The following is a 12,844-nucleotide window of genomic DNA, read 5'->3' on the forward strand; positions in this document are numbered from 1 at the left end:
ATTATACAAGACCAAGAGTGAACCCTCAAGTAACTACAAAATTTGGGTGAATGGCTAATTATAATCAATGTACCACTCTGAGATACATGTTGACTATGGGGGATAAACTATGCATGTGTTGGAGCACAGTCTATTTGGGAAATATCTGTAGCTTCCTCTAAACTTTGCCATTAATCTAAGACACCTCAAAAAATTGTCTAAAAATTAAAAACTTTATTTCCATTAGCACCTCCTAAAAATGAAATACTAAGTCTACCAAAGTATACATAAGACATATACAAGAAAACTGTAAAATTCTGATGGAAAATATCAAAGAACTAAATGTAGAGATATTCCATGTTCATGGACAGGAAGACTCAATATTGTTAAGAGGTTGGTTCTTATCAACATTGATCTATAAATTCAGTGTGATACCAATCAAAATCCCAGTTATTCTGTGGATGTCAACAAACTGATTTTAAAGTATATATGGAAAGGCAAAAGATCCAGAACAGGCAACTCAATACTGAAGGAGAACAAAGTTGAAAAACACACTACCCTACTTTAAGACTTACTATAAAGCTACAGTAATCAGGAGAGTGTGGTATTGAAATAATAGACAATTAGATCAGAGGACCAGAATAGAGCCTCATAAATAGACCCAAATAAATACAGTGAACCAATCTTCAACAAAGAAGCAAAGGAAACACAGAGAAAAGATGGTCTTTTTTAGCAAATGGTGCTGGAACAACTGGCCATCCACAAGCAAAAAAAAAAAATCTAGTCACAAACCTTACACCTTTCACGAAAATTAACTCAAGATGGATCATGGATCTAGATGCAAAACATAAAACTCCTAGAAGATAACAGAGGAGAAAGGGTACAGTGTCCTTGAGTATGGTGATGAACTTTTAGATACAACACTAAAGGCACAATACATGAAATAATCATTAAGCCAGACTTCATTAAAATTAACAAATGAAAAAAATTAATAAATGGTGCTGGGAAAACTGGACAGGTACATTTAAAAGAATGGAATTAGAATACTCTCTAGCACCATACACAAAAATAAACTCAAAATGGAGTAAAGGCTTAAATATAAGGCCAGATACTATAAAATTCCTGGAGGAAAACAGGCAGAACGTTCTTTTATATAAACCACAGCAACAATAAACCAGTCGGACCTAATCAAACTCAAAAGCTTTTGCACAGCCAAGAAAACCATTAAAAAGAGAAAAGACAAACCACGGAGTGGGAGAAAAATCTTTGCAAACAATGAAACAGATAAGGGCCTGATCTCCAAAATATACAAGCAACAAAACAAACAACCCAAATGAAATATGGTCAGAAGACCTAAAAAGACATTTCTCTTAAGACATATGGCCAACAGGCACATGAAAAAATGCTCAACATTAATAATTATTAGAGAAATACAAATCAAAACTACAATGAGGTACCACCTCACCCTAATCAGAATGGCCATCACTAACAAGTCAACAAATAACAAATTCTGGAGAGGGTGTGGAGAAGAGGGTACCTTCCTTCACTGTTGGTGGGAATGTAAACTGGTATAACCACTATGGAAAACAGAATGAAGGTACCTCAGAAAACTAAATACAGAACTACCACATGATCCAGTAATCCCACTCCTGGGCATATACCCAAACAAAACATTCATTCAAAAATATACATGCACACCTATGTTCACTGCAGCACTATTCACAATAGCCAAGACATGGAGACAACCTAAATGTCCATCGAGAGATGAATGAATAAAGAAGATGTGGTACATATATACAGTGGAATACTACTCAGCCATAAAAAGGACAAAACAATGCCATTCGCAGCAACATGGATGGAACTAGAGGCTCTCATATTAAGTCAGTCAGAAAGAGAAAGTCAAATACCATATGATATCATTTTTTTTTGTCAGAATCAAAAATATGGCACAAATGATCCTACCTGCAAAACAGAAAGAGATTACAGCCAAGGAGAGCAGACTTGTGGTTGCCAGAGGGGAGGGAGTGGGATGGACGCAGAGTTTGGGGTTGGTGGATGCAAACTGTTATATTTGGAATGGGTGGGCTATGGGGTCCTACTGTACAGTACATGGAACTGTGTATGATAGGGCCACTTTGCTGTACAACAGAAATTGAAGAAACATTGTAAACCAACTATATACCTTAATAAAAATTTTAAAAATTCTGCTCTGCAAGACAATATAAAAGCATAATAAGCCACAAACTGAGAAAATATTTGCAAAAGACACATGATAAAGGACTGCTTTTTAAATTGTACAAAGAACACTTAAAACTCAAAAAATGAATCCAATTTAAAAATGGACAAAAGACCTTAACAGACATCTAATGCATTTTAAAATTAGATTGTTCCCTTATTGTTGAGTTAGAAGAGTTCTTTATATATTTTGGATACTAGACTCCTATCAGATAAATGATTTACAAATATTTTCTCCCATTCTGTGGCTTTTTTTTTTTTAAACACCTTTTTTTCCCCTCTTTTTATGGCTACACCTGCAGCATATGGAAGTTCCCAGGCCAGGGGTAGAATTGGAGCTATGGCTACAGTCTTCAGCACACCCATGGTAACGCTGGGCCCAAGCTGCATCTGTGACCCATGCCATAGCTCGTAACAATGCCAGACTCTTAACCTGTTAAGTGAGGCCAGGGATTGACCCCACAACCTAACAGACAATGTAAGGTCCTTAACATTGAGCCACAAAACTCTTTTGACTTTAATAGTGTACTTTAACATACAAGGACACTTTTTCTGGACTTTCATTTTGATGAAGTCCAATTTATCTTTATCTTTTTGACTGTGCTTTTGGTATACCATTAAGAAACCATCACCTTAAAAACCAATAATATGCTTCTAAGCCATAAAAAAAGAAACCATCACCCTGCTCTCTCTAAAAAAGAAGAAACCATCACCTCATCCCAGGTCATAAAGATCTACTTACACTTTATTCTAGGAGTTTGTATATAGTTTTAGCTCTTATTTGGTCTTTCATCCATTTTGAGCTAATTTTTGTCAGTGGAGAGATCCAAGTTCACTGTTCCAAATACAGATTCCTAGCTGTCCCGTCACTATTGTTGAAAAAACTATTGTTTCCCCCATTGAATGGTCTTGGCACAATTGTCCAAAATCAACTGACATGATATAAGTTTATTTCTGGATTTTTTTTTTTTTTTTTGGCTTTTAGGGCCACACCCATGGCATATGGAAGTTTCCAAGCTAGGATTCAAATCGGAGCTATAGCTGTGGACCTACACCACAGCCACAGAAATGTGGGATCCAAGCTGTGCCTGTGACCTACACTACAGCTCATGGGAATTGCAGACCCCTAACTCACTTAACAAGGCCCAGGATCAAACCTGCATCCTCATGGATCTTAGTCGGATTCATTACCACTGAGCCATGACAGGTACTCCTGTTTCTGGATTTTCAATTCTGTTCCATTGATCTATGTGTCTTAGCACTTTTAATAATGCATTAATTGTTTACTATCCCTATGAAACTGAGTCTCTTGAGGGCAGGGGCAACATCTTTATCTTAGTATTTTTAACCCAGCACTTTAAAAAATCCTCAAAACATATTCAGTAAGTAAAAATCAATCATTTACTTTTGAGGAAAAGGAATGGGAGTGGAGTCCATAAGAAAGGTGGGCTCCTGTACCCATGAAATACTTTGCCATTTGACGTGGATTTTAAATTCTGGCATCCCTTTTCCTTGACTTGCAATGGCAATTATTCATTCTAACATGTACTGAGAACACCTTGCTCATACAAAAATATGGGCACCTCAGAGTTCCCATTGTGGCTCGGCTAGTATCCATGAGGATGCGGATTCGATCCCTGGCCCCACTCCCCGCCGCCCCCCGCCCCGCCCCGCTCAGTGGGTTAAAGGATCTGGCATTGCCATGAGCTGTGGTGTAGGTTGCAGATGTGGCTCAGATCCCACGTTGCTGTGGCTGTAGTGTAGGCCTGCAAACTTCTGGAAACTTCTGTATGCTGCATGAGCGGCTCTAAACAAACAAACAAAAAAAACACACCGGCCCCCACGCATTTTGTAAGGGGGGGAAAGAAGATATGACATGAACTCAAACAACAGTAATTAAAGCTGTAAGTATTACCAGATAACACAAAGAAAATGCTACCGGAGTGGGAGCAGAAATCATTTTCAACGTGGATATCTAATCACTTAACACTCTGCATTTACTGCCAAAAGAATTTTGAAATAGGAGACAGGAGTCTGACGTTTACTAGTAATACGGTTTGGAGTTTTAATTACCTGTGAAGGGAGAGATCAATTATTCTCCTAAAATAAAGACCACTGAATTGTTTTGGTTTATTTGACATATAATATATACTTCAGAAGTACAATACAACCACCAAAAAATTTTAAATATAAGTTGAATGATTAACATAGAATGATTAACACAGAATTAAAGTCCTATGGCACAGAGAGGTCTTAGGAACCTGAAACCATAAATCTGAATTATAATTTTAGGATTTCCCTCCACTTTTAAAGCCAACCCAATTACTGTCATGCTGATTTTGAAGAAAGATAAAATGGCCTCAAAGCTTATATATAAGATTTTAAAATAAATCTGCTAGAAGAAAATGCAATATATAAACTTAAATTCAGTAAGCTTTTTCTGGTTTAAAGATCTAATATCAGAAATAGATAAAAAGGAGGTAAAATACAGTGTGGTATTTGAGTAACATGGTCTTTGGAGTCAGACCTGGTTAATAGTTCCTCCACAATGTAGCTGTACAACTTGAATCTCCAAGTTATGTCTGTAAAATGGAGGTAATCTCCTTCCTCAGAGTAGATTATTAAGGATTTCACAAGATGCTGTGTGTATATACACACACACACATACATATATCCACAATGTAGGTACTCAAATAGTTAGTAAAGGAGAATGCCTGTATTAAGAAAAACCAGAGTCCCATGACAGACACCAGGTGAATCTCTATAGTCAGAGGGACCAGGGTTTTGGGTCAAACAGATCTAAACTAGAATACTATCTCCGCCACTGCCATGTGTATCCTTGGCTGTGGTTCCAAGTAAAAAAGGGTTATTACATCTCTCTTTGCTCCAGGGCTATATAATAGCTCAGGTAAAGAACACATGCCAGTTTAAGTCAGTCATCAACAGGGCAAAATACCTGATTCAATATACATCTGCTTATTACATGCAAAGTGCTCTGTGGTCAGGTGGACCTGGAATCTGGTCACTGTCTAGCCATGTGACTTGGGGAAAATTATATACTCTTGTTTCAGCTTCTCATTGTTCAAGCGTCTTTGCCAAAGTCAGCATATCTCAAAGACTTTAAGTAGCAAAACTATTTTTGCTAAAGACTAACTTTTTAGATAGTTGCAATTAAAACAGCTGCAGGTCTCAAGGGTACCATTCCACATTTCATAATGGGAAGAAACTGATTAAAACTATTTTAAAACCTTTCATAACAGATATTCAATACCTTTATTGTGGAGGAAAAGATACCAAAATATAACATTTTCAAAAGCACAACTCTGAAAATGCCAGTTTTATTCTTATAGGACTCAAAACTTTAATGGCATTCCCCTAATACAATCAGGAATTAGAACAAGCCCTCATGAACAAAAGCAAAAATGCCAAGATCTTCCCCAACCACCATTATTTTTAATCTTTGAAACAGAATTTCCTTACAAATTAAGTAGTTTTTATAGTTGTGACATTTATCATTGATGTGATCTGTTTAACATGACTGTAGTCAGAAGGGAAGTTGGGCCCGTCATTTTTCCAGAAATGAAAAAAGTACCATCATTAAGATAAGGAAGAGAAAGATTTGTATCCATCTTTTTGGGACATGTAAGGTGAGAGTGAAGACTCACAGGTGGAGAATTTGTGGATATTGCTGGAGGAATTGGAGATGCTCTCTAATAAGCGGGTAATCCCTCTTCCCCGAACACTGCTGCTTTGGCCAGAAATTTTCACCCCAGATGGGTAGTCACCTAGGATATGGAAAATACAACAAAAGAAAAGCAGCAATTGAGATCTCTCAATTGACTTATCCTACTGCAGGACTTTCACTAAGCCATGATTACGGATCATCAATAGGGAAGATAATTCTTAGAGTAAAGGAAAAAAGGCTGAACAAGAATATTTCCTTTTAAGTCTTGGAAACCTTAAGTGAGGGTCTTCAGGGACCACTGGAAATGTCATGTCATTAGTCTATTTAAACTTTCCTAACTCCCCAAAGACACTATCACATCAAAACCATAAAACCATAGCTGCTAAAAGAGTAACAAGTTTTAAACAACCTGAACAAAATCTGAAGAATAAGTTAAATTGTATCAAAGTGATACAAAAATGTACATATCCAAATTGTTTAAGGTGCTTATGCTGAATAAAACTCCTAATTCATTGAGATCTATGTCGTAAAGCCAATTTAGAGCATCTGTTTAAGTACTATACCCTGGTATCATAAAAAGACCCCTAACTATTAAACATAAGATGCTTCTTATTAAACACAAAATGCTTACCAGTGGGTGTGTTTGATCTTTGCTCCTGATTAGAAGAGCTGAAATGAGAGAATCCTGAACTCTCAACCCTCAGCTTCTACAAATAAAAAGATACCAGGGGGAAACATGTTTATTTTTTATTAAAGAAATCTATTTATTAAAGATCATCTACTTCAATTTCAAATTACTCTTTAAATATAAACACTTTTCCAATGACTGATCATTTTTTTTTTTTTTTTTTGCTTTTTAGGGCTGCACTTGCTGCATATGGAAATTCCCAGGCTAGGGGTCAAATTGGAGCTACAGCTGCCACCCTACACCACAGCCACAGCAATGCCAGATCTAAGCCACATCTGCGACCTACACCACAGCTCATGGCAACACCAGATCCTTGACCCACTGAGCAAAGCCAGGGATTGAACCTGCATCCTAATGGATACTAGTTGGGTCCGTTTCTGCTGCTTACTATGGAAATTCCTCTGATCAATTTCTGAAGAGTATTGCTATAAGGAGTAGATAATCTTTAAAAAAAATTTTTTTTAACTGTTTTCTTTTTATAGCTACACCTGTGGCATATGGAATTTCCTAGGCTAGGGGTCGAATTGGAGTTGCAGCTGCCGGCCTATGCCACAGCAACACCAGATCTGAGCTGCATCTGCAACTTATACCACAGCTCAGGGCAATGCTATATCTTTAACCCACTCAGCAGGGCCAGGGATCAAACCTGCACCCTTATGGACACTAGTTGGGTTTGTTACCACTGAGACACAACGGGAACTCCACAGAGGGTAATCTTTGAAGAGGAATTACAACCTCAAGAAAGGGTTTTTTCTTTAATCAATCAACTTATTTATTTATTTTTTAGGTCCGCACCCATGGCATATGGAAGATCCGAGGCTGGGGGTCAAATTGGAGCTACAGCTGCTGGCCTTTGCCACAGAAAAATATGGGATCCAATTTCATCTGCAACCTACACCACAGCTTGTGGTAACACCGGATCCTGGCCCTGAGCAAGGCCAGGAATAGAACCTGCATCCTCGTTGACATTAGTTGGGTTCATTACTGCTGAGCCACAATGGGAACTTTCAAGAAAGGGTTTTTACTTTTAAATATGAGAGTATAGCCTGTTTACTGACAAGAATGGTTCAGAGCAGAGAAAAACCCTGACGATGCAGGGAAGAGTAGGAAATTTTTGGAGCCATGTCCTTAATAGGATCTAATATACAAATAAAAGGACTGGTCTTAGCAACAGGCAATTCATCAATTCACACATTAAAGCAGAGGATATAGTAGATATAATGGTGGGAATATGGGGAAAACCTCTCGATTGCTTCTATGTTCTTAGAGAAGGAGGGGGCAAGAATATCAGCTAGAATAAGGGTGAAGGAAGAGGTGATGGCAGTCTGAAGTGAGAGAAGGTGAGAAATAACTATCCAGGAGCATAGATAACTAATCAAACCAGAAAATGGACAACTGCCAGGTAATACTAATGGCTCATTGGAAGTTGATGGTTATGAATATTTAATAATACCAGTCAGTACAGTAGTTTCTTCTCAGCCTCCGCTTCACATGAAAAGGAATAGAGCAGACGAAGAGTTAGATTTCATTAGGGTTACTGTTTGTCAACCAAGTATGATGAAGAATGAAGGGCCAATGGAGTTCATAACACATGGGAGTGGAAGTAATAGAGCAAGAAAAATCTAAGCTGGGAAGGAGGAGATGAAGGGTGGGGATGAAGTGGGGAAAGGAGGAGACCCAAGGCTACAGCACTTGGAGTAAATGGTACCCTGGAGTTGTGCAATGCAGTGACCCTGTAAAGGAGCACAGAACAGTGGAGGCAAATGATAAATTGAAGGTCTCAGTACAAAGAGTTGTTGGCACTGAGGTACCAGCGAAAGACAGTGGTAGTCAGAAAGCAGGATGCTTGAAATTATGGTGAGGTGCCCCTGGGGCATAGAATATGATAATGAGAGTGGATATTTGATATGTGGCCAGAGACAGGATCGCTGGAGAAAGGCAAGTCAAAGAACTGAGAGGTCAGGCGGTCTGAGAGATCATCTATGTGGAAACTGAAATCAAGAATTCTGACAGGAATATTGTTTGATCTCCTGGTTCAGTGTTGTTCTTAGGGGCTACTGATGCCAAGAAGGGGTTATCAGGTACTGCCGCCTGAATGGTATGAGACTCAAAGCCTAGAAAATTTAGGGAGAAGGTAGGAGAAGTCTGGAGACCACAAAGTTAAAGATAACTACCTCAAATCTAGGCTCATGATAAATGAGAAAGAAAAAAAAAGATGTTGCCATTTAAGAGAGCTAACTGGGAAGCAGTGTTTAGAGGATAGCCAAATTTTAATTAGAACCAAGGAAGTAACCAGAAAAGAAAAGGTTGAAGGTATTCGAGATTTTGCTAATAACTGAAGTTGAAAAGACCCACAAGTGTTTTTCAGGAGCTGCAGAGGGTTGGAAAACACAATCAGCCAAACAAGATGAGTCTGGAAGATGAGCGAGAATGTGGGTATCCTGAACTTCAATAGTGAGTGATGCAAACAATAAGAAGAGAGTTAATGAGTCTAGTTCTGGTAGTATTAATACGGATGGTGATGATGCGGCCAAGGCAGGGTTTCTCAACCTGGGTACTATTGACATTTTAAGCTTAATATTTTGTTTAGGAGGCTGTCCATTGTCAGATGTTTAGCAGGATCCCTGGTATCTACCCACTAGATGCCAGGAGTACCCCCTTTCCAGCTGTAACAACTAAAAATGTTTCCAAGTGTTGCCAAATATCCCCTGAAGGACACAAGATAGGCTCCAGGTGAAAACCTCTGGGCTAAGGGTTAACAGTAGAGAGAAGCGTCTTGGCTACAGAATAATATGGAGGGAGAACTCTGGGGGCACTTCAATTTTTAAAATTATGATGGAGTAAGACAGACTTTTGGGATATATATTTCTATGAGTTTTAACAAACAAAGATACTTGTGAAAGCACCACTGCAATCAGGACACAGAGCCATCCTATCACCTCAAAACATTCCCTCATGCTTTCCCGTAACCCTTAAGGTCTAGGAACCACTGATCTGTTCATTATTATCATTTTTCAAGAATGTCATATAAATGAAAGAATACAGTATATAAACTTTTTAGACTTGGTTTTGCTAAGTGTAAGTAATGCTTTGGAGATTGATCTTAATAGTTATTAATATCAATAGTTCATTGCATTTTGGGGTTCCATTTTCATTAGTTTAATTAACTATTTTAAAATAACAATTATTGACTATGTTCTAAGGCAGAGTTCTTAGTACTCTCATACCCTGCTGCATTTAATTCACAACTACTAGCCCTTATTAATATTCTCATTTACAGATAAGGAATCAGGAAGAAGGTTCAAATAACTTGCAGAATCACACAGCCTATATGTAGCAGAGCCTGAAGAGAATTTTAACGTGAGAGCCCACATGTCAGAATTAATTGCTTTGCTCTTAGTAATGTAGAGAGGCCTACCAGTAAGTAAACAGCAAGGAGGGAAGAGAGGTGGTAGGAAAATTAGATGGCTTCTAATCAAATCCTGAGTCAGGTTTTACCTATTTCTGAAGCAAATATTTTAAATATTTATATCATTTATTTTTAGAACAAATGTGTGGATGTATTTTGTATAAAGATTAATTGCCAACTTTAATTTCTTAAAGCTTTTGTCAGGAAGGAAAAGGATTTTATGCAAGATTCAATTAACTGTTTAAATATTATATTAAGGATTAAAAAACTGTTTAAAATAACAGAGTACCAAACAAAGGCTTGATTTTGGCTGCTAGCGACGGAGATCATACTGAGCAGGATATATAAGACTAGTAACTCCCAAAAGTCAGTTCCTTACCTGGTAGCGCCCTGCATCCAATACAACCATTTTGGGTGTCACACTATTGCTGGTCTCATAATCTTGGAGTGGAACATGAGCCTCTGTGAGTTGGATTCCAAGAAGAGTGGCCAGAGAATTACTGATGCAATACCTTTAAAAGTAAATTTAAAATGTTCATTATCTGAATCTCATCCAGTTCACTCTAAAAGCATTCACATTTAAAATTTTTCTAATATCTAAGAGCATGTGAGTGATACTGTTTTAAATTGGGGGAAAAATAAGTTTAGAGATTTGAAGAAAAAAAATGGGAACAGGAACATAAAACTGGTAATTACTGGTAAGCAAAACTCTGATTGCCAACTAAAATTTCAGGTTCACTACAGGGATGAGGGTAAAGATTACAAGAATTCTCAAATATTTGAGCAGGGAGAGACAAAACCAGAAATAGGGCTAAAATGTAGAAACACTTATTCATCCAAGAACTACTGCCACCTATGTAAAGAGATCATTAGTGCTCCCAGATCTCAGGCTGCAAGTACATTCACTACAAAATGAGGAGAGGAGTTCCCGTCGTGGCGCAGTGGTTAACGAATCCTACTAGGAAACATGAGGTTGCGGGTTCGGTCCCTGCCCTTGCTCAGTGGGTTAACAATCCGGCATTGCTGTGAGCTGTGGTGTAGGTTGCAGACGCGGCTTGGATCCCGCGCTGCTGTGGCTCCGGCGTAGGCCAGTGGCTACAGCTCCGATTCGACCCCTAGCCTGGGAACCTCCATATGCTGCGGGAGTGGCCCAAAGAAATAGCAAAAAAAAAAAAAAAAAAAAAAAAAAGAGGAGAAAAGAGTCTATTATTTTTAAGCACCTTAACAAGGAAGTGGTGGTTATTAATGATAGTAGGGCCTTCACTTTCCTAAAGAAATCCTAGAAAGAAAAAATTTTAGTAAGTGCTTCTGAAAGTTCAGCCAAATAGCTCAGGTAGTAACTATACCAGACAACTAGTGACACCGGTAAAATAATAAAAGTAACCATGATTTTAAAAAGCCATTGTTGGAGTTCCCGTCGTGGCACAGTGGTTAACGGATCTGACTAGGAACCATGAGGTTGCGGGTTCGGTCCCTGCCCTCACTCAGTGGGTTAATGATCCGGCGTTGCCGTGAGCTGTGGTGTAGGTCGCAGACGCGGCTTGGATCCCGCGTTGCTGTGGCTCTGGTGTAGGCCGGTGGCTACAGCTCCGATTCGACCCCTAGCCTGGGAACCTCCATATGCCGCAGGAGCGGCCCAAGAAATAGCAAAAAAGACAAAAAAAAAAAAAAAAAAAAAAAAAAAAGCCATTGTTTTACAAGAACTGTGTAAATGGAGGTGAACAATGATGTATCCCAACTACCAAAGCAACAACAAGCAAAGTGGCAAAGAATTCAATGCAGAATAGAGCATTATGAAGAAAACTTTCTCCAACTTACGCAATTTTCCTGCAAACAGCTAAAGCACAGAAGAGGATATCATTTTCTTCATGCCACTTGCACCTGTACCAAAAAAGAGACTTTAATATCCTGATCTAACTGACGTAATACAGCTTATGGGTTTTTTTTTAAACCAAATATAAATTTTATATTTTTATTTCCTAATTTACCTGAGGAAAAATATAATTCATAAGAATAATCTGCATTGCAACTTTAGTATCCAGTCACTTCAGATAATTTATAATTATTAACTCATTTTTAAATTTTTCAGTTTCATTGAAGCACAGATGATTTACAATGTTGTGATAATTTCTGCTGTACAAAGTGATTCAGTTACACATGTACACATAACCATTCTCTTTCAGATTCTTTTACCATATAGATTATTACAGAATATTGGGTAGAGAACCCTGTAGCCTGTAAAAAGGAGACCATAAAAAAAGCTATACAAAACGAAAAGGCAGAGAAGTATGAGCCAGATAAAAGAACAAGACAAAACCCCAGAAGAGCAGCTAAGTGAACGGAGATAAGCAACCTTCATGAAAAAGACTTTAAAGTGATGATAGTAAAGGTAATCCAAGATCTCGGAGAAAAAAACTGGAGCCTAAGATCAATAAATTATAAGAAATGTTTAACAGAGAAATAAAGATTAAACAAGCAGAGGTGCAGAATACAGTAACTGAAATAAAAATTCACTAGAAGGAACCAATAACAGAATACAAGAGGCAGGAGAATGAGTAAGTGAGGTGGAAGCCAGATTGATAGGAATCACTGGTGCAGAACAGAAAGAAGAATGAAAAGAAATTAGGAAAGTCTAAGAGAACTTTGGGACAATTTCAAACCAACATTCACATTATAGGGGTGCCAGAAGAAGAGAGAAAGGGCTGGAGAAAATGTATGAAGAAATAATAGCTGAAAACTTCCTAAACATGGGAAAGGAACAACTCAAATCCAGGAAGCACAATGAATACGATATGGAAAAAACCCAAGGAGGAACACTTTGAGACACATATTAAGCAAAATGACCAAA

At 38.0% G+C, this 12,844-nt stretch overlaps 1 protein-coding gene across 1 annotated transcript in view; it reads right to left on the minus strand.

The window, feature by feature from the left end:
* The window catches only part of MAEL (maelstrom homolog (Drosophila)), a 50,200-nt gene continuing 42,911 nt past the window's right edge, over positions 5,556–12,844 (minus strand). Inside the window, 4 exon segments of the mRNA NM_001097511.1 lie at positions 5,556–5,999; positions 6,531–6,606; positions 10,376–10,508; positions 11,815–11,877. Coding sequence (NP_001090980.1) covers positions 5,812–5,999; positions 6,531–6,606; positions 10,376–10,508; positions 11,815–11,877 — 460 coding nt within the window. The 3' untranslated portion in view covers positions 5,556–5,811.

The sequence above is a fragment of the Sus scrofa genome, chromosome 4 (genome assembly GCF_000003025.6).
Source record: "Sus scrofa isolate TJ Tabasco breed Duroc chromosome 4, Sscrofa11.1, whole genome shotgun sequence".
Taxonomy (NCBI): domain Eukaryota; kingdom Metazoa; phylum Chordata; class Mammalia; order Artiodactyla; family Suidae; genus Sus; species Sus scrofa.